This window comes from Chionomys nivalis, chromosome 7, assembly GCF_950005125.1.
Source record: "Chionomys nivalis chromosome 7, mChiNiv1.1, whole genome shotgun sequence".
Classification (NCBI taxonomy): Eukaryota; Metazoa; Chordata; class Mammalia; order Rodentia; family Cricetidae; genus Chionomys; species Chionomys nivalis.
The window spans coordinates 50,906,367-50,927,779 of record NC_080092.1 but is presented as its reverse complement, the minus strand read 5'-3'; the positions used below and the strand labels follow the sequence as shown (position 1 = coordinate 50,927,779).

The window sequence follows — 21,413 nt, the reverse complement described above, 5'->3', positions numbered from 1 at the left end:
GGAATAGAGATTTGTCAAGTAAGGATTCGGGATGAGCTGTGTACATTGCACCCGAAGCCTTGCAATCATGACTCGGAATCATCGCCTGACACTAGAGATGAGGAGCGCAGGACTGAGGGCGGGGCGGAGCAGAAGAGGGACTTCAGCGCAAAGGGGCGGGACCACGACTCGGGGGCGGGGTTGGGGAAGGGGGGGCAGGTGCGGGTGTTTGTGTTGGAAAATCAAACTGCGCCACGGGGTGGAGCGGCCCCCCCAGTCCCTCTCTGGGAGAGGGGGGGCCGCTCGACCCCCGGGAGGCCTTGCGGATCCTGAATATCTGGGACCCTCAGAATAAGGTAATGGGGAGCCGCGGGGGCTTTTGGAAAGAGGAAAGCCATCTCCGTGCAAGGGGGCGGAACGTCAGACTCTGGAGGGATCTGGCTAGGGATGGGCATTTGGGTCTTGGAAAAAGCAATGGCAATGTTGGGGCACAGGACATCCAGGTCCCCAGAAGTGAACAAGGCAAAGGTAGCGGAAAAACTGGTCTTGGTTCCAAAGGTCAAGAGGGCCTGAAAGTACTCCCAGTCCCTTTGGGATGGGGACTTACACTAGGGTGGGGCTCAACGATCTTGAGGAACAAGACTACAGGGCAGTTTGCAGTCAGGTCTAGGTTAGGCGATGGCCCATGGAGATCATATGCGATCAGGCATAGTAAGCCTCCAGTCACGGGGCTACTTGAAGGCTCCTTCCAGCTCTTTCCCCTGGTGAGATGTGTGTGTGTTTTCAACCTTCAGCATCCCATTAGGAGCGGTAGCTTTCCCCAGCTCACCCGACTCCACCATACCTTCTGCGCTAGGCCTCGCCTGGTTCATTCCCCTAGTCCCTGGCGCAATACCACTTTTCCGTCTTCAGTCCCCCTAGCCTTCTCTGGGCTTTGGCCCTTTCTCCATACTGAACCTTTCCCACGTAGCCGCGAGATGGCGAAGATGAGACGCCCACCAGGCTTGCGGGGGTGTGTGTGTGGGGGGGAGGATGTAGCCATGACCCACAGCGTGTAAGGAAGGCGGGCTGAGGTTCTCGTTTGATTTCCTGTCATCTGTCTGGCACCCACCCCCACCTCTGTTCCAGGAAATCGTAAGCGTATGGGTAAAGGGCAGAAACTGGGGACAGGGCTAGAATCTCAGTCTAATCTTTTTGGCCTAGAATAAACAGTGGTGAAGGGGCACGCGGGTTGGTTCCTGAGCTACAGATTCGTTCCGGCCTTTTGTGGCCGGTGGCCGTGTCTTGGGGTGGGGGCTGGAGTGTGGGGAAGGTCGAAGACAGAACACTTAGTTCCCGGGGGATGAGAATCCCGAGAGAAAGAAAGAGAAGCAAGGAGCTGAGATGCTATAGAAGTGACTCCGTAATTGTCAGGAGTAAGGCAGGACCCAGAAGCTAGCTCTGGTCGGATCTCGGTCGCTTGCCTGGGTTGTTTGCTCAGTTGCCGGAGTAACAGGCCAACCAGCGTCCCCCGCCAGATTCCCAAACTCTCCCTCTCATGTCCAATCCGCTGTAGCGGACGTCGCCTACGTCAGGGCTCTAGTGACCAATGGGGAGCTGGCACTATCGAGAGCCTGAAAGAGGGAGGTGGAAGGGGGGGAGGCGGTGGCTACCCAGGATCTGCACGTGCACTCCCACACGCCTCGCTCCCAGTACGCCCTCTTCCACCGCACGCGCCCAGGCAATCTCTTGCGCCTGCGCAGCGAATCCCCCCCCCCCCCGCCTTAGGTCTTCAGTCTTGAGTTTGCAAACTAGTCCAGGGCTGCGTTTCTCAACTCTTGCGGGCCCAGACGTCTGGGTGGATTTGCACTCTTTAGCCGGGTGTCGACTGTTTATGTCAGTCTCTGGTGGGAAGGATGGCTACCTGTGTTCCCAATCGCCCTCCCCAGCAGGCGCCCCAAAGTTCCCAGGTGGGCAGGGCGGAGCTGTGGTTTCCGGCCCCCTAGGCTCAGTCGCGGCTTTCCCGAGCTCTAGCTTAAGTTGTTTCCACAAAAGAAAAGGAGTGGGTACAAGCACCCATTCCCGAGGCTTCACCCGCCTAGGCCTAGCTGCGGTTAGTGTAGTGACCCGGCAGGACAGTGTAAGAAGCCCCTGGTGGTTCAGGTGACTTGGCCAGGGGGTCGTCGTCATGCCCATTTTTTTCCTTGTAAAGTCCTGCTTTTTGATAATGCATACCAACCCTTTCCCTCCCCTTCCCTAACGTTTCCTTCGAGCTCTCTCTATTGATTTTTGCACCTCCCTTGGCTCCTTTCGGACTGTCTGTCCCCGGCTCCACTCGTCCTTCTCGGCTTCTCCAGAGGGTTATATAACTCTTCCTCTCGGCGTGTCCTGATTTCAACTCCACAGACTCCGCCCTAGAACAGCACGGGAGGGGCGGGAGAGTTGGGGACCCAGACAGATTACGGCTGGCGGCCAGCTGGGGCACAGGGGATCCCGCAGATAGCAGACGGAGTCCCTCGGGTGCCCTGTCCCTAGTCTCCCGCCCCTGACCAGGGATCAAGCCCAGAAGAAAGAAGACACAGTATCTCGAAGGGGCGTGTCGGGACAGTCAGAAATGTGGGTTGGAAGGTCAAGGCTGGAGGCTGACAGTAGGAGGCAGGCGACTGGCCGGATTCCCTAGGATTAGTCCTGCTGGGGTTAATACAGATAAAGGCAGGACGCCTGGGTTCCCTCCTTCGTCTCTTTTTTGGGGTTTCCAGAATTCCTATAGCTATTTCCTAGGAAACTTAGCCAGCCAGCGGCTTCTTCGCCCTGCTAGGAGTCAAAGGTCTGTGTTAGAGGTGGCCTGGGGTGATGTCACCAGTGCACGTGCCCCGGGACGGTTGCCAGGCAATGCGATCTCCTCCCCTTTCCACTCCCTTCCCACCTCAGCCCGGAGTCCCGTTCCATTCCCGTGCCATCTCTTTCCCCTTTCCTTTCCTTTGGTATTAGCATCCTGCAGGTGGGAAACCCTGGCCTGGAGTTTTGTGGGGGGAGGGGCGCGGGTGTGGTGTGGCTTAAAAGACTTTGCTCCTTTGCTGGGCTGAGAGAATTCTGGGTCATTTTTTTCTAGCTTGCCAAAGAAAAACTTCCTCTTCAATCTCCTTTCCCTCCCCACCCCCGCTGGCGCCTTGGCAAGAGTCTCCTAGAAATCTTTTTACTTTCCCACCTGCTGCATGGCTCAGTGTCCTGTTGCCCCTTTCCCATCTTGAGTTGAAGTGGGTGTAGTTGCAAGACAGCTGCCCCTGCGAGAAGAGCTGTACCTGGGGTATACACACCAACTCATCCCTGACAGCCGCTCAGTGTTAGGCTGAAAAGCCAAGGTCTTTATCTTTGTAGGTAGGTGGATCAGCTTCTGCCATTGCCCACTTTTGAGAGAGAAACTCAATGATATCTGTGGTTGCCCTTCTGTTAAGTTGGGCATTAGTGTCTCCTTTTAGACGCCTTAGAACTTGGACTGTCAACTCAAACCAGGATTCTAATCCCAGCTCTGCAGGATTGGGACTTGGAAAGGTCACAGCCTCTCTGAGCCTCCAATCCTTAATCTTGGATATTTAAATATCAATACCTACCTTTTAGCTGATGGGAGGGGGTAGTGAAGTAATTTATGCAAAGCATTATCCTAGTGGTTGGCATAAAATAGGCATTATTAAATGGTGTTAGTTATTATAGTGGGTGGACCTGTTCTAAAGTAGCCGTCACTATGAACTGGGTAGAGAAGAGTGGAGAGTTTTGCTAACTGGTGTGTGGTGTGTGTGTGTGGGGGGCGGGGGGGGTGTCAGGAATTAGCATCGACTACTTTATGTACCTTATTTAACGTGGGCTTTAGTCAGATTTGCATTGCTTTCTTTAGGTTTATTTTTCCCCTCCCCCAAAAAATAGCTAAGATGATTTCTTTGGCTGTTAAGATAATTATGTTGTGGCTTATGATTTTCAAGCGATACTCTGGTTCCCTCCCTCGTCTCTCTCTTGAGCCTTTCATTTTGCAAAGGGACTCCACAGTTTCCCTAGCGGGGACATGATTAGGCTAAAGGGGTGTGTAAAAGGTTGGGGTGGGTGGAGAGAGACTAGTGGGGGGAGGCTAGGGGAGCGGGTAGTTAAAGGAAGAGACCGGAAGGGAGGAGGAGGGAGCCTGCTGGTGGGGAGGGAGGGGAGGAGGAGGAGGTGGAGGAGGAGGAGGAGGACGAGGAGGAGGAGGAGGGAGGGAGGGGGTTGGGGAGAGCCTGCTACAGTTCTTTGTTTGACTCCGGGACTCAGGGACGGGGAGGAGGAGGGAGGGAGGCAGAGGCTGCAAGCGTCGGGGCAGGCCCAGGAGGCAGAGGAGGGACTGTCTCCCCCGCCCCCCCAGCCCCCATTCCCCCCCTGCTGCTTCCCCCCCTCCCTACCCGGACTCTGGGGGCTCCGCCGGGGGACAGACACCCAGCAGGTAACCCCAGCCTGGCTCCCCCTCCCCCTGTCTTATTTTCTCCTACACCCTTCCGGACGACCCCTTTCCGTCTCCCCCGATTCTCCCGGCCTTGCTTTTCCCCCCAGCCCTCCTTGTTTCACCCCCCCCCCAGTTGGGCTTGTCGCCTGCTGGCTCCGTCACCCTCTGTCTCGTGCAGCTTGACTCCCTTCCCCCCACCCCATAGTGTGTGCTCCCCTGTTCTGCCCGAGGCACCTTTTGGGGTTCTGTCTCGCTGTTTCTCAGGCTGGCTTCTTCCGACCTGTCTCCAGGGGCTCTAAGGGAGGAGGGAGTCCTTATCTTTTAATGGCTCCCCGCAGCCTCCTTTGCCCCTTTCTCCTTGTAGCAGTCTCAAGGGTGAGAGAAAACCGGAATTTGGGGGGCCCTCTGGAGAGACAGGGGGCTGTGTGTTGCTGGAGACGGGCTGGGAGTGTGTGTGAGGATGGGTAGGGGTTCGTTAAAGACCAGGCTGCCTCTCTGATGTCCCTTTAAATGGCCCTTACATTTCTGGGGACTGGGGGTGGGGTGGGGAGGTGGCAAGCTGCCTGCTTGGGGGGCAGGGCCCTTGGTTTGTCCACACCGTCAGGGGTGGTAATGATTTAAAGGGACAGCCTTGGTGTGGCCACTGCCACTCTGTGCTGGCAGGAGTGGTGCTGGCAGGCTGTGTCTACAGAGGCTCGGCTGGTGAGCAGGGCATTTGAGGCTGTCTGGTGTTGGGCCTGCAGGTCGGCAGTACAGCGGCTGTGGCTGGAAAGGCGCAAGAAGTGGTTGACAGCCTGTCCTGAGGGTGCCGAGTCTGGGCTCTCTCCTTTGACTCCATGGACCAGGAATCTGTGGGCCACCAGGTGGGGGCCACTGGCAGATCTGCAGGCCAGCAGGGTGACCTGAGCACTTGGGGGCTGGCCCTTCAGCTTCCCCTTTTGTTGTTTGGTTATCTGCACAAGAAGGCCCAGCTCCTCCTCCTCATCCACATGCCCCCCCACCCCCACCCCAGCTGTTGGACAGATGAATTACAGCCTGCTGCTTGGGGCCAAGGCTGGTAAAGGATTAAAGTTCTGAGATTGGCCCTTTAAATGGCTGTTGGCCCTCCCCCACTCTGGTGTCCAGATACCAGGCACACACCCTTCTGACCCCCTTGACTGCCCCTCACTCCTCTTGGTCGGCCTGAGGCCTCCCTTCTCCCCACTAGACTAGACCCTTTCTAAGACACCCCACCTCCACAAATGCTGTCAACTGCTGGGGAAGCCGCTTAGTCCTGAATTTGCCTCCCTGTCCTGAAGGGTTGCAGCCTCTAGCATTTTTCTCCAGCAGAAAGAAAGACCTTGGCAATCTGGCTTTCTCAAGCCTGCAGCTGACCACTGCCCCTTAAGGGCCTTGCTTAGGTCAGAAATAACACCTCCCCGGGGGCAGTGTCATCAGCGGCTAAGAAAGCTTGCGGTGCATTGCATCATGGAGGCTGGGGGCCAGAAACCCAAGTCTCTGGGGCAGGGGGAAAGATGGGGCCTGGAAGGCCAGGAAATGGAGAGGCGAGGCAGAGAGCCCAAGTGTGGGGGTCCTAGGGCCAGGAGGATGGAAAACATAGGTTCCTGAGGAGTGAGTCTGAGGTGAGGGTTGACGGAGGTCTCACCCCTGTATCAACACCTCATTCTTGGCCCTTGACTTGTATTAATAGACCTAGCTCCTTGTATCAAAGATTGGGAGGGAAGGGAGTGGGCCCCTATCACCTCCTTGGGCCATGCAGAGGAAGGAGGTGATGGGGAAACAGGATATGGCCTTGGAGGTGACATGGAGGGAGCTTGCTGCAGAGGCCACTTCCCGGATCAAGCCCAGAGTCACAGTTGTTGCAAAGAAGGCTCCTCCCTGTTGGGCCCGTTCATCTTGTCTGGCCACCTGTGCCACTTGCCAGGACCTGCCCATACCAGCCTAAGGGAAGGGTCAGAGTCCAAAGGGTGGGGTTGACTACCTGGTGTCTAGTTAAGGTTGGGGAGGAACTCCTGGGTTGGAGGGAGCAGAACTCAAGGCCTAGGGTCCACATGCCCTGGGGCCAGAACTGAGGCTGGCTTGGCTGTAACTGTGCCTACTCTGGGTCCAGTCAGGAGAGGATCATGGATCGGTGTCCAATGTAGACTTCCTCAGGTGCCACAGCATGTCCCCTTTACCACCTGAACCAGGCTGCTTCTTGAGGGGGAAGGTAGGAGGATGGCTTTTTTTCCAGGTTGCCATGGAAACTGATTCTCTCATCTCATCTGACCTCTAGAGCCAGGTTTCTCCTCAGTGAGGGGGCAAGGAACACAAGGGAACTCCTCCATTGTGGGAGACCGCACCTCTAACTGAAATCTTCTCTTTTAGGTTCCCCCAGGCACCATGCCAGTCCCATAGCACTCCCCACACCACGGCTTCTGCTGCTCCCCATTGCCAGGGTGGTTGTTCCAATGAGACTGGATACTTCAAACTCCATCTGGTAAGCTTGGCTGCGGAGTGTCACCTCCTTCCCCCAGGTCCAACTCTTCACCGCATGCTATGATCTGGTTCGTGCCCACTCATCAGAATGGTCCTGTCCAACTATGAGCCTCCCCCAACATGCCATGCTTGAATGGTTCAGCCCTCCGGGTTGGCGCGCCCCTCTTTATCCTGTGAATGGTTTATTCCTGTACTTCACCAGCCTCTCAACTACCTGGAAACCTCTTACCCCACACGCCCAGCGCTACAACTCCTTTGCTAACTGAAGAAAGCCAGGGTTTGCGGGCTGAAAGTAGATGTGATACACCCCAGTGAAGGCGAAGGCTTGGCTTCCATAGGAGGGAATCGTCACGCTTATAAAAAGTGCTTGGGAATTGATGTGGGGAGATGTTGGGGATCACTGCCATACAGCTAGCTCGTGTTTGTCATGGCCATCTTCGAATGTCACCTCTCTGACCTCCAGCCCATTCTCACCATAACCGGCTGTGGATTTGCTTTGCACACCTAACTCTTCTGCTTTTCCCAGACCTTCTGCAGCTTCCTCCCTGAGGAGGAAGGAATGTTCTCTAGGCTGGAAACTTGAGTTCTCGGCTTCTGTGTTGCTCTTCCCCATTCCTCATTGAGTTTCTTGAATAGGACTATTTTTTCCTATCTCTCCGCTTTAGCATGATGGTTTGCACATTGGGGTGCCTTGCTAGACTTGTGTTGAATGAATGTTGTAACTGAATGGACCGCTTCACTGCCAAGAAGCCGTAGAGCCTCCTGCCCACACCTTCTCTAGAGGATATGAGACATTTGGGATAGTAACAGTGGAAGGCTGAGCTAGGAGGCAGCCTGCAAGGATAAAATTGAGGGCGAGCAGGTCAGGGGCAGTGTAGAAAAGGTAGTCCTGGAAGAAGCCCAGCTGTCCTCGCATTTGCTTGGATCTTGTTTGAGTTAGTTACCTCATTTACAACATAGGGTAATCAGGTACTTCCTATGCCAGGTTTTGGGCAAGAGTTAAAAGATGCATGTAAAAGGTTTCGCAGAGTGCCTACCATTTAATAAATGCTAGCAGTTACCATCATGGTTGCTGCAGGAAGCTGTGAAGATAGAATGAAGATGCTGAAGAATGGGACTGAACTTGAAGGCAGACAGAGTCCCAAATAATTGACTAAACATTAGGATCACTGACCCAGTAGGAAGTCAGAATTCAGGGGAGTTAAGAGAGCCCTTCGAGCCTGGCTCTGTTCAGAGAACGTGAAGGCAAACACAGAAGGGCATGTGCACAGACACACGTGATCACCACAGTAATGCAGAGGCAGACCCAGACAAAAGACTGAGACAGGAGCCAACCAGACACACAGACAGAGACAGCCCCTCGCGGAGTCAAGTAGACAGGGATAATGACAGGAACGCGCCAGACACAGGCACCGAGGGAGACAAGATAAGCAGATATGCAGGTGCACACAGACACCGAGACCCACACACAGCCGACCCTGTTAGACTGACTGGTGAACACAGCGCCCAGTCAGAGGCAGACACAACGCCCGCAGTGACACATAGCGGGCCAGCGCGCCGGGGCCACTGTCACTTGTCGATGGGGGCGGGGAAGGGCCGGCGGCGGGGGAAGGCTGGGGAAGGGAATCCCGGGCGGGCGGCCTGCCCGGGTGGCTGAGTCACTGCGGAGCCTCAGCCCGCGGCTCTCCCTCTCCCCCCGGCTCTCCCAGGTGAGAAGCGAGCCGGTAACTTCATAGCTTCCGCCATGCCGAAAGAAGATCGCAAAGGAATGGGACCCGCGGGGGTCGGTCCTGGATCCGCCCCACCTTCGAGCCGGTGCGTGCCGGCTAAATGCATGCTCAGGAAAAACCGGTCTGCGGGGTCTGGTGTCTTTGGCCGTCCAGTGTCTGCTTGCGGATCGCGGGCCTTGTGCCAAGCGTCCCTCTTATACCCCGCGTTCCGGGAGCTGCGCGGAGGGGCTCTTCTGCCCCAAGCCCAGAGAGAGTTAAGTGGGTGTGATTGATGGAATGGTTCTCTCCTGGGACTTAAGGGGGAGGGGGTCGGTTAAAGTCCTAGAGTCCAGATCCCGGATGCAGGAGGCGGAGCTTGGCTTTACCGGGAGTGCCCGGATGGAGAGGGCGTGGTTTAGGCCCAAGTGGAATTAACCCTTTCTGGGTGGCCGGCTTTTGGGGCTGTAGGTCTGGTTGGGGAGGCTGGATTGTCAGCCTCAGAAGTGTGTCGGCCTCCCAGCCTGGCCCTGGGCGTGTGCATCTACCTTCTGTCTGTCTGCGAGGAGTCTATGGGTGTCTGTCTTTGTGCTTGTCCCTGGTTGCCCCCTCCCCTTGGTTAGTACGAGCACTGGGAGTCGGGGAGGGCCATTCGTGCCTCAAAGCGAGAGTGTAGGTGAGAGTGGACGGCGAGCCAGCCGGCGGCGGCGGCGGTGGCGACTGAGGAACAGGTGTGAGTGTGGTGGCTGCCCAGCACGGGGTGGGGCCGTTTTGAGGGAGACAGAGGGGAAATTCCGCGGGACCGGTGGCGAGCAGTGTGTGGGCTGAGGAGTTGTGTCTGCCTCTGACTGTGTGTCTGTGTGAGCTGAGGGAGGCGGGGGCTGAGTCAGTGGGAACAGGGCATGGTTTTCTGAGTGACTCACTCTCCCCCACCCCAAGCCTGATTCAGACCTTGAGAAAGGCTTTGTTCGTGGGGCGGATGGGAAGTCAGGCGCCTGCGTCCCTGGTGGGGACACAGATTCGTGGTGGTTGGCGAGATTATGCTTAGGGTACAGGAAGTTTTGTCCTGGAGCGCTCTCCTGTAGTCCATGGTGTCGTCGTGGGAGGTTGTGGATGAAGGTTGAAGATCAAGAGGGCTGGAGGGACGGAACTCGGTAGTTTAGGGAAAGCTGAGTCAGTTCCCCGTGGGAAAGGGGAAGTAGCAGAGGGGAAGTGTCATCATCGCAGAAGGGGAAGCTGCATTTCCTGGCAACTAGCAGCGTTCTGGGCACCACTTCCTTAGTAGGGTGTCAGCTTCTCTGACATCTGGTACCCCGAGCTGCCGTTTGTCCACGTTTGGTCCTTCGGTCCCCTCAGGGCTTGGCTGGGGCAGCCAGTTTGGCCAGCACTTGACCACATTAGCGTTGTACGTGTCCCAGGGCTTGGCAACTGACAGACTGCAGCTCAGGAGAGTTCTGGCCGGAGCTCCGCGTGAACTGAGGAGTCCGCGGAGCGCAGTCTCCCACCAGGGCTTGGACCGAGTAGCCTGCGGGAATCAGTGGGCTCCAAACATTTTCACGCACAGATGACCTTGCCCCAGCGGGAGGGAAGACTGTTTTCGCTAGAACCCCTTCTGCCTTTGTGGGCTGGGTGGAAATTTCCCCACAGTGCAGACTTCTCGGCCAAGGCGAACTTTCCAGCCGCCCCCAACCCCTCGCCGCGCGCTCTCCCCCGGCTTCCTGCCCGGAGCTTTCTCCAGCTGGAGCGCTGGCCCCGCCCCCGCGGCTTTGTACTCGACACTCGCCTCTCTCCGCTCTTTGTACTCTAGACTCTCAATGGACCGATCCCGGGAGCGGAGCCGGCTCCCTACCTGCGGGGACCTGGGGTATGCGCAGGGAAGCAGCTCTGGGCTCTGAGAGTCGAGAAGGGAAAGCTGGGACTAAAGGGAGCGTGCCTAGGACAGAAGAGGACTGTGTCCGTTTGGGTCCAGTCAGCTTCGACGGGAAGGAGTAAAGGGGGGGTGGAGTGAGGGAGGAAGTGAAACGGGTTCTGGGTTCTTTAAGGGAGTAGGCGGTGAGAGTGGGACAGGGGTGATGTCACTGCCTGTTGGGCCCCGCCCTCCTCACGCTCCCAAAGGACCCCCCCTTACACACACAGCTTCCGCTGCGCAAGTGGCCACGTCACGGGCAACCCCCGAAATCCCCCCTCCCTTGGGGGGGGCCACGTGGGCCGTGGGGAACCGCGTGGCCCCGGGCAGGGAAGGGGCATAGAGGATACAGGAGCCACGCGAGAAGGGCCACTCCACGGGTGCGCAGCTTCCCAGAAGTTGGAGGGCTTGTGGGGGACTGGCTTAGGGGGGCCGACCGGTGTTGAAGACTCAGCCAGGGAAAGTGAGGAGCTGGAGGAACTTGGTATGAGCCTGGGGACTTGACCGTGATTTAGGACTGGGTCCGGCGCTGGAGGTGGAGCATTTTCATAGAGGTGCTGGCGGACCTGGGTGCTGGATTCGCTGTGATTGCTAGACCTAAGCAGTTGTACCGGGGTGATCGAGTGGAGAGTCTGTCGCTGGGTGATGTGAAGTGAGGAGGGGGAGCGATGCCTTTGTCTGCGATTTGTATTGCTCTGCTGTCCGTCCTTGGGTGGATAGACAGAGGACGACTTGAACAGGCTGGCGGGGACCATTGCCAGTTGGGTGGATGTGTGAGGCTTGCCCTCAGGTCGGCTAGTGAGTGATTTCCCATCCTCACTAGCATGGGTCTTAGCCAACTTGAGGTTACTACCCTGTCGGCCACGGGTTTCTGATCCGAGATGTGGACCCTAGGTGGTATCTTTGGGGTTAAGTCGGGGTCACCCTAGAGCGAGCTCGTCTTACCGGCCCTGCCGCCCTCCTCCGGAGGCCGTGGAGTGCTCGGCTAACCTCGCTCCTATTGGTTCCTGCCAGGCTGTTACTGAGGCGGAGACAAGGGTGATGATTGGCTTTCTGGGGAGAGAGAAGTCTTGTGATTGGCTAAATCTCTGAAGCGTTTGAAGCTGTGAGAGGACGCTCCCACGGAGGCTGGGTTAGCAGCCGCGCGGTAGGTCGCCTTAGTGGCTCAGGATTGAAAGCCTGTCACTTAGTCCAGCGGCTGGATTGTACCTATTGCTGACTCCCTCCCCGCTACTTGTCCCATATTCCTGTTACTCCACTTGCGGACTTCTAGGGGTTCCTTATGCCGGTGTCTGCCCGGCTCCTTGCCCTGAGTCTTTCTGCTCAGACAGTTCAGACCAGGCTTGGGCCCTGACTGTACTGGCAAGCTCAGTGTACTTTTCTTCTCTCTATAGAATTGGTTGTGGAAGGCCAGAGACTGCCACCTGGAAACAGTGGGCACTCTTGTTAAGAGCAATTGGAGCGGGACCATCGTGCCAGAGAGCTGGGGCAGGGGGGCGTGCCCCGTCTCCAGGGCTCCTGGGGCCACTGCTGACCTGGTAAGGGAAAGATTGGGGCTGGTTTGGCTGAGCGTACAGCTATGTTTTATCCCCCGTTACAGCATGATCTCTTGTCCCTGACTTAGGCTGGATGCATCGGGCAGTGGACCCTCCAGGGGCCCGCTCTGCACGGGAAGCCTTTGCCCTTGGGGGCTTGAGCTGTGCTGGGGCTTGGAGCTCCTGCCCACCCCATCCTCCTCCTCGAAGCTCATGGCTGCCTGGAGGCAGGTGAGATTTGGGCCCTGAGTCCCCTCTCCAAGCATTTCTTTTCCTGTTTCTCTATTCATTTCCGCCACTCGCCGTGAGTTCCTATTATTTTGTGGGCCCAGACACCAGCCTCACCTGCTCTTAGTCTTGCTAACGTCTCCTTTCTAGGGAGCAGCATTCCTTTTGGCAATACATAATGGACCTTTTCTCTTTACAGATGCTCTGCCAGCATCGGGCAGCCCCCACTCCCTGCTCCTTTACCCCCTTCACATGGCAGTAACTCTGGGCACCCAAACAAACCCTATTATGCTCCTGGGTAAGTGGGGGTTCAGAAGTTCTAGGATTGGAGGTAAAACTGGGACTTTGAAATGTTCCCTAAAGCCTGATCACTCCCAATGCCTCTGCTCTGTAGGACACCTTCCCCTAGACCCCTCCACGGGAAGCTGGAATCTCTGCATGGCTGTGTACAGGCACTGGTCCGGGAGCCAGCCCAGCCCGGGTTGTGGGAACAGCTTGGACAACTGTATGAGTCAGAGCATGACAGTGAGGAGGCTGTGTGCTGCTACCACAGGGCCCTTCGATATGGAGGAAGCTTTGCTGAGCTGGGGCCCCGAATTGGCCGTTTGCAGCAGGTGGGTCGAGGCGGGACACAGGTGGCTGAGATTGCACCGTCTGGCTCAGTGTCTCTAATCTATCTTAATTGGCCCTTTGCCCTGCCCCAGGCCCAGCTCTGGAACTTTCCTGCTGGTTCCTGTCAGCACCGAGCCAAGGTCCTGCCCCCGCTGGAGCAAGTGTGGAATTTGCTGCACCTTGAGGTGAGGTGGAAGCTCAGTGAATCGGGGAAGGGAGTTGAGGGAGGCTGGGGCCAATGCCAGCATCTCTCTGTTTGCAGCACAAACGGAACTACGGCGCTAAGCGAGGGGGTCCTCCCGTGAAGCGATCTGCTGAACCCCCAGTGGTACAGCCTATGCCTCCAGCAGCACTCTCCGGCCCTTCAGCAGAGGAGGGCCTCAGCCCTGGAGGCAAGCGGAGGAGAGGCTGCAGCTCTGAACAGGTGATTGTCGGGTCAGCAGGAGCGGGGGTGCATGGACCGGGCAAGGAGTAGGGTTTTCACACTCTGTTCTTTCTCTTCTAGGCTGGCCTTCCTCCGGGTCTGCCACTCCCTCCACCACCATTACCACCACCCCCACCACCCCCTCCTCCACCCCCACCTCCACCACCACTGCCTGGCCTGGCTGTTAGCCCTCCATTTCAGCTGACTAAGCCAGGGCTGTGGAACACTCTGCATGGAGATGCTTGGGGCCCCGAGCGCAAGGGTTCGGCACCCCCAGAGCGCCAGGTGAGCCCCTTAACTGTCACCTTTTACCTCCTGTAAGTTCTGTCTCTTCCCCTCCTCACTTTGTGACTGTGTTTATCTCCCATAGGAGCAGCGGCACTCGCTGCCTCACCCATATCCATACCCTGCTCCTGCCTACACTGCTCATCCGCCCAGCCACCGGCTGGTCCCAGCCACACCCCTTGGTCCAGGTCCCCGACCCCCAGGAGCAGAGAGCCATGGCTGCCTGCCTGCCACCCGTCCCCCCGGAAGTGACCTTAGAGAGAGCAGAGTTCAGAGGTCGCGGATGGACTCCAGCGTTTCACCAGCAGCATCTACCGCCTGCGTGCCTTACGCCCCTTCCCGGCCCCCTGGCCTCCCCGGCACCAGCAGCAGCAGTAGCAGCAGTAGCAGTAACAACACTGGTCTTCGGGGTGTGGAGCCGAACCCAGGCATTGTATGTGATGGTCATGGGCTGACGGTGGGCGGAGGTGTCTGAGGGGCTAGAAGAGCACTCTGATCTCCTCACTCTCTTCGCAGCCTGGCGCTGACCATTATTACCAAACTCCTGCGCTGGACATTTCCCCTCACCAGGCCCGCCTGGGGCCCTCGGCACACAGCAGTCGGAAACCATTTTTGACAGCGCCTGCTGCCACTCCCCACTTATCCCTACCACCTGGGACCCCATCATCCCCTCCACCCCCCTGTCCTCGCCTCTCACGCCCTCCACCACCCCCTGCTTGGATGAAGGGCTCAGCCTGCCGCTCAGCCCGAGAGGATGGAGAGATCTTAGGGGAGCTCTTCTTTGGTGCTGAGGGACCTCCCCGTCCTCCCCCGCCCCTTCCCCACCGTGATGGCTTCTTGGGGCCTCCAACCCCCCGCTTTTCTGTGGGCACTCAGGATTCGCATACCCCTCCCACTCCCCCCACCACCAGCACCAGCAGCAGCAGCAGCCGCCACAGCAGTAGGCCTACTGGGCCTGCGCCCTTCCCTCCACCCCCCTATCTGGCCAGAAGTATAGACCCCCTTCCCAGGCCATCTAGCCCAACACTGAGCTCCCAGGACCCACCTCTCCCACCACTGACTCTTGCCCTGCCTCCAGCCCCTCCCTCCTCCTGCCACCAAAATACCTCAGGAAGCTTCAGGCGCTCGGAGAGCCCCCGGCCCAGGGTCTCCTTCCCAAAGACCCCCGAGGTGGGGCAGGGGCCACCCCCAGGCTCTCTGAGTAAAGCCCCCCAGCCTGTGCCACCTGGGGTTGGAGAGCTGCCTGCCCGAGGCCCGAGGCTCTTTGATTTTCCACCAACTCCGCTGGAGGATCAATTTGAAGAGCCTGCTGAGTTCAAGATCCTACCTGATGGGCTGGCTAACATCATGAAGATGCTGGATGAATCCATCCGAAAGGAGGAGGAGCAGCAACAGGAGGCAGGCACGGTGCCCCCACCCCCACTCAAAGAGCCCTTTGCATCTCTACAGCCTCCATTTCCCAGTGACACAGCCCCAACCACCACTGCTGCTGCCACCACTGCCACCACCACCACCACTACCACCACCACCACCATCCAAGAAGAGGAGAAGAAGCCACCGCCAGCCCTGCCGCCACCACCGCCTCTAGCCAAGTTTCCTCCACCTCCCCAGTCTCAGCCCCCACCGCCTCCACCAGCCAGCCCGGCCAGTCTGCTCAAGTCATTGGCCTCTGTTCTTGAGGGACAAAAGTACTGTTACCGGGGGACTGGAGCAGCTGTTTCAGCCAGGCCCGGGTCCTTGCCCACCGCTCAGTATTCCCCTAGTCCTGCATCAGGTGCTACCGCCCCCCCACCCACTTCAATGGCCCCTAGCACCCAGGGCTCCCCCAAGCCCTCTGTTTCCTCGTCATCTCAGTTCTCTACCTCAGGCGGGCCTTGGGCCCGGGAGCGCAGGGCAGGTGAAGAACCAGCACCAGGCCCCGCAACCCCTGCCCAGATGCCCCCATCTCTGCCGCTGCCCCCTGCTCGTTCTGAGTCTGAGGTGCTAGAAGAGATCAGTCGGGCTTGTGAGACCCTTGTCGAGCGGGTGGGCAGGAATGCCACCCATCCTGCAGACCCAGTGGACATAACAGAGCCAGTGGACAGTGGGACCGAGCCGCTGCTGCCTCCTGCACAGGCTAAGGAGGAGAGTGGTGGGGTGGCGGTGGCAGTGGCAGCAGTGGGTCCAGGTAGTGGCAAGCGCCGGCAAAAGGAGCATCGGCGGCACAGACGGGCCTGTAGGGACAGTGTGGGTCGTCGACCCCGTGAGGGGAGGGCTAAGACCAAGGCCAAGGCTCCCAAAGAAAAGAGCCGAAGGGTGCTGGGGAACCTGGACTTGCAGAGTGAAGAAATCCAGGGCCGGGAGAAGGCCCGGCCGGACTTAGGTGGGGCTTCTAAAGTCAAGACACCCACAGCTCCAACGCCCCCACCTGCTCCTGCACCCTCTGCTCAGCCAACACCCGCAGCAGTCCCCGTCCCTGGGAAGAAGACTCGAGAGGACGCTCCAGGGCCCCCAGGGGTGAGCCGGGCAGATATGCTGAAGCTCCGGTCACTTAGCGAGGGGCCCCCCAAGGAATTGAAGATCAGGCTCATCAAGGTGGAGAGTGGTGACAAGGAGACCTTTATTGCTTCTGAGGTGGAGGAACGGCGGCTGCGCATGGCAGACCTCACTATCAGCCACTGTGCTGCTGACGTCATGCGTGCCAGCAAGTAAGTCGGGGACTAATACCCAAGGCTGCCTACTTGTCCTGGGGATAGGCTCCTGCTCATTACCCCATGTTTCTGATCTTATTCTGTGGTCTTCTCACAGGAACGCCAAGGTGAAAGGGAAATTTCGAGAGTCCTACCTTTCCCCTGCCCAGTCTGTGAAACCGAAGATCAACACTGAGGAGAAGCTGCCCCGGGAGAAACTCAACCCTCCCACCCCCAGCATCTATGTATGTATGCCGTCTGCCCCCAGAACCACTCTTCCCAGAAGGGTTGGATTGGGTCCTGAGAGTCTGGGGAAAGGCTCTGACCCAGTGTCTCCTGGTTGTCTCAGCTGGAGAGCAAACGGGACGCCTTCTCGCCAGTACTGCTGCAGTTCTGTACAGACCCTCGCAACCCCATCACCGTCATCAGGGGCCTGGCTGGCTCACTTCGGCTCAGTGAGTTTGGGGGGGGTATGCAGAAGGCCATGAGGATGTGGTATGTGGACTCTTTGAGAACCACTCCTGTGCTTGCAGACTTGCCACAGCGACCCTAATACTCAGTCATGTACAGGCAGTGTTTGAGAAGTGCTCTGTGGTGTGCCAGCCAGCCTTGAGGTCTTCTCATCTGTCATTTCTGTCCCCAGAAGTAGACACACGGACGGGAAGGTGGCTCTCAGGAGTGATTAGAGTCACTTCTGATTGTCTTAGTGATTAGGAATGAAATGAGCCGGGCAGTGGTGGCGCACACCTTTGATCCCAGCACTTGAGAGACAGAGGCAAGCAGATCTCTGTGAGTTCAAGGACAGCCAGGGCTACACAGAAAAACCCTGTCTGCAAAGACCATAAACAAAACAAATGAAAAGAATGGATCATAGACTACTTGGTTTGGCTTTTTTCTTTTTCAATCTTTTATGGTGCAAAATTTTAAACCAGAGGAAGCTATGTAAACGTAGGGTCAGTCTTGTTTCCTTTCTACCCTTACATCTCTCCTCTCACTGAGTGATTTGAGGGACATTTCAGGCTTAGCTACGTCTTTCCCTTGTTCCAGTAACCGCTTGCCATTCCCTGATTGCCTACTATGTGGCCATAAGCACATCTGGGGCTTCTAGTTGAGAGGCTGAGCCTGAAGTTGGAGAAAGGGGCTGGGGAAGGACCCACAGAAGGCAGCCTTGACGGCTTCCTGGGGCTGGGATTCTTGTCGATTCTTTGGTGCTGAGTTCTGCCACGTCTATGTCCACCTCCTCAGAGGCCTGGCCAGTTAGAAGGGAAAGGATGAGCTGGGCATCCCATCCTGATGGACATCCCTTTGGCACTCCCTTACAGACTTGGGCCTTTTCTCCACCAAGACCCTGGTGGAAGCAAGCGGCGAGCACACAGTGGAGGTCCGCACCCAAGTGCAGCAGCCCTCAGATGAGAACTGGGACCTGACGGGCACGAGACAGATCTGGCCCTGCGAGAGCTCCCGCTCACACACCACCATCGCCAAGTACGCACAGTACCAGGCATCCTCCTTCCAGGAGTCGCTGCAGGTGAGGATCATGCCCCATTGGTGACGGGTGCTGGGGTCTGACTCGAGTGGGCCTCTGGAGGTCACTGACCCAGACCTGCCCACTCATCTGACCAAGCAGGAGGAGAAGGAGAGTGAGGATGAAGAGTCGGAGGAACCAGACAGCACCACAGGGACCCCTCCCAGGTAAAGTAGAATTCCTTCCGTCCCGTCTGGCTTTGCTCTTCTGCTCCCTTGGTTTGCCAACAGCCTCTCTGCTTTTGCCCAAGCAGCAGTGCGCCGGACCCCAAGAACCATCATATCATCAAGTTTGGCACTAACATCGACCTGTCTGATGCCAAGAGGTCGGTGAGGCTGGACCAGTGAAGCTGGGATGAAACCCTGCTAAACACTGAGATACCCTCTTATGATGTTGGCATTCCTGTGTTCCCAGGTGGAAGCCCCAGCTACAGGAGCTGCTGAAGTTGCCTGCCTTCATGCGAGTAACATCCACAGGCAACATGCTCAGTCATGTGGGCCACACCATCTTGGGCATGAACACCGTGCAGCTATATATGAAGGTCCCTGGCAGCCGAACGCCAGGTGTGCTTCTCACCCTGAGCACGGTGCGGGAAGTGCGCACTCAGTGCTTAGCTGGTAGCCAATGAGGGCAAAGGGCGGCTGCGGGCCTGCCTGAGACAATCCGTGACGTTCTATCTCCCTCTACAGGCCACCAAGAGAATAACAATTTCTGCTCTGTCAATATCAACATTGGCCCCGGGGACTGTGAGTGGTTCGCAGTACACGAGCACTATTGGGAGACCATCAGCGCCTTCTGCGATCGGTGCGCACCGCCCCCTTGCTAGTCACCCTACCACAATCGGGTCCTTGGCTCTGTCACCTGACCCTGTCTGTGGCTGTTCATTCCACAGGCATGGTGTGGACTACTTGACTGGTTCCTGGTGGCCAATCTTGGATGACCTCTATGCGTCCAATATTCCTGTTTACCGCTTCGTGCAGCGCCCTGGGGACCTTGTGTGGATTAATGCAGGGACTGTGCATTGGGTGCAGGCTACTGGCTGGTGCAACAACATTGCTTGGAACGTGGGGCCCCTCACCGGTGAGAGGGTGGGGGCCGGTCATCACGGGACAGTGAAGGGTGTGGGGAGTGGGCCCTGCTGGGGAGAGGTGGCGTGGGGGGGGCGGGGCTTATGGAGAACCCTTAGTGACCTTCTCCGGCCCGCAGCCTATCAGTACCAGCTGGCCCTGGAACGCTACGAATGGAACGAGGTGAAGAATGTCAAGTCCATCGTGCCCATGATTCACGTGTCCTGGAATGTAGCTCGAACAGTCAAAATCAGCGATCCGGACCTGTTCAAGATGATCAAGTGAGGCCCGTTTGACTAGCAGCCACCACCACCTGACTTCTTTCCTACTCTTGTTCTCCTCACTCTTCGCCTGTCTTCATCCACAGCTGCAGTGTGTTCACAGAAGTCACTGTGCTGAGGAGCTTCACAAAACCCCTATTCTCATCTCACAGCCTTTGTTTACTCTGGTGTACACACACACACACACACACACACACACACACGAAATGTCAAATGTGATGTACTCAAGACAGGAAATGCAACTCAGAAGTGAAAGGGGAGGGAGGGCTGCCCAGGAAAATTGGTAGAGCTAAGGTCTTGGGGGCTCAGCCCGTCACCCCCCCCCCAGCCTTGGCACATCTTCTCCTGGAGTCTTGTCTCGATACCACCTTTGGCTCTTCCCCAGGTTCTGCCTCTTGCAGTCAATGAAGCACTGCCAGGTGCAGCGGGAGAGCTTGGTGCGGGCTGGTAAGAAAATCGCTTACCAAGGCCGCGTCAAGGACGAGCCTGCCTACTACTGCAACGAATGCGATGTAAGTACGAAGCGCGTGGGCTCCACGCGATCCCCAAGGTGCCAACAGTAGGCTGCCTTCCTGCTGACAGCCCCTTCCCTGGCTAGGTGGAGGTGTTCAACATCCTGTTCGTTACAAGTGAGAATGGCAGCCGAAACACGTACCTGGTGCACTGCGAGGGCTGTGCGCGCCGTCGCAGCGCGGGCCTACAGGGCGTGGTGGTGCTAGAGCAGTACCGCACCGAGGAGCTGGCGCAGGCCTATGATGCCTTCACGTTGGTGAGAGCCCCGGGACTCCCTAAGGGGCGCGGGAGCGGCCTGGCCACACCCGCCCGCCACTGCCACCACTGAAGCTGCTCTGCTTTTTTTCTGCAGGCTCCAGCCAGTACGTCGCGATGAGGCCGGACGCCCCGCTCGCCCGCCCACGCAGGGCGCGGCGGGGCCACCAGCACACGCCTGGGCTGGACCTAGGTCCCGCCTCTGGCCGGGAAGGGGGTCGGGCCCAGCCCTTCCACCCTTATTGGCAGCTCCCCTCACTTAATTTATTAAGAAAAAAATTTTTTTTAACAAATACGAGGAAAAAAAGGAAAAAAAATGGGAGACGGGGAGGGGGCTGGCAGCCCCTCGCCCACCAGCGCCTCCCCTCACCGACTTTGGCCTTTCTAGCAACAGACACAAGGACCAGGCTCCGGCGGCGGCGGGGGTCACATACGGGTTCCCTCAAGCCTGCCCGCCGCACGCCCGCACGTTCGCGGCTCGTTGTGTACATAGACATTCGGCAGCCGAGGTTTTTAATGAGATTCTTTCTATGGGCTTTACCCCTCCCCCAGGCCCTCCTTTTTTACTCCCATTGCTAGCTGTGATCCCTGTATATGTCTCTGTTTATTCATTTGATTATGGTTTGTATTTTTGTTCCTTTTTTGTTTTTGTTTTTTAATTTATAACAGTCCCACTCACCTCTATTTATTCATTTTTTTTTGGGGGGGGGGAAACCCGACCTCCTGCACCCCCAAGCCATCCCTCCTGCCTCTTTGGGAGGCCTGCTCCTGGGTTCTCCTTGCGCCCCAGTATATATGTCCGGGCTTGGCCCGTCGGTCTCCGTCCGCCCGCGGCTCCAGCCGGGCTCTCATGGTGCTCAAACCCGCTCCCCTCCCCTACGTCCTGCACTTTCTTGGACCAGTACCCCCACTCCCGACCCGACCCCAACCCCACCTGAGGGTGAGCGACTCCTGTACTGTAGGGAAGAAGTGGGAACTGAAATGGTATTTTGTAAAAAAAATAAATAAATAAAAAATAAATAAATAAAATAAAAAAAATAAAAGTTTTAAAGAAAGAACTATGAGGAAAAAAAACCCTGTCCTCCCCAGCCTCGGCCAATTTAAAAAACATTGGACACCTCTACCATCACCACCCCCCCTCTTTTTTTAAAAAGGCGTGAAATAGCCCAGGGCAGAGACACCCTGGGGTGAGTTTCTCTGGGGCTTTATTTTCATTTTCTTAGTTTCTTCTCCCGCTGGGGCTGCGGAGGGGTGGGGGGGTTTACAGTCCCGCCCCCTCGCACTGCACTGTCTCTCTGCCCCAGGGGCAGAGGGGTCTTCCCAACCCTACCCTATTTTCGGTGACTTTTGTGTGAGAATATTAATATTAAAAATAAAAGCAGGAAAAAAAAGAGACCCATGTGTTTTGATGATGGCTGTAAAGAGTACCGGTTGAAGGGCCGGGAATTGATGGATTGATGGGAGGGCAGCGCAGACCCTGGCGGTGGCGAGCCCCTCCCCGGAGGC

General features: G+C 57.2%; 1 protein-coding gene across 7 annotated transcripts; it reads left to right on the top strand.

Moving 5' to 3' along the window:
* Positions 1–221: 221 nt before the first annotated feature.
* On the top strand, positions 222–21,300 carry Kdm6b (lysine demethylase 6B). Of its 7 annotated transcripts, none has more exons than XM_057774104.1 (25): positions 4,337–4,423; positions 5,167–5,286; positions 6,791–6,902; positions 11,528–11,660; positions 11,908–12,051; positions 12,138–12,279; positions 12,476–12,574; positions 12,671–12,890; positions 12,981–13,073; positions 13,151–13,312; positions 13,394–13,597; positions 13,683–14,030; positions 14,114–16,284; positions 16,385–16,511; positions 16,616–16,721; positions 17,589–17,794; positions 17,894–17,958; positions 18,045–18,116; positions 18,206–18,354; positions 18,481–18,595; positions 18,684–18,871; positions 18,998–19,139; positions 19,525–19,651; positions 19,738–19,908; positions 20,005–21,300. In XM_057774104.1, exons 6-25 carry the CDS (start codon positions 12,143–12,145, stop codon positions 20,026–20,028), a joined length of 4,926 nt encoding a protein of 1,641 aa, XP_057630087.1. In that variant the 5' UTR covers positions 4,337–4,423; positions 5,167–5,286; positions 6,791–6,902; positions 11,528–11,660; positions 11,908–12,051; positions 12,138–12,142; the 3' UTR covers positions 20,029–21,300. The 7 variants fall into 7 exon arrangements, with proteins under 7 accessions (XP_057630086.1, XP_057630088.1, XP_057630087.1 ...); XM_057774106.1 differs by lacking the exon at positions 4,337–4,423 and adding an exon at positions 8,611–8,716 and having other exon boundaries at positions 5,173–5,286; XM_057774103.1 differs by lacking the exons at positions 4,337–4,423; positions 5,167–5,286 and adding an exon at positions 222–335.
* Positions 21,301–21,413: the final 113 nt, after the last annotated feature.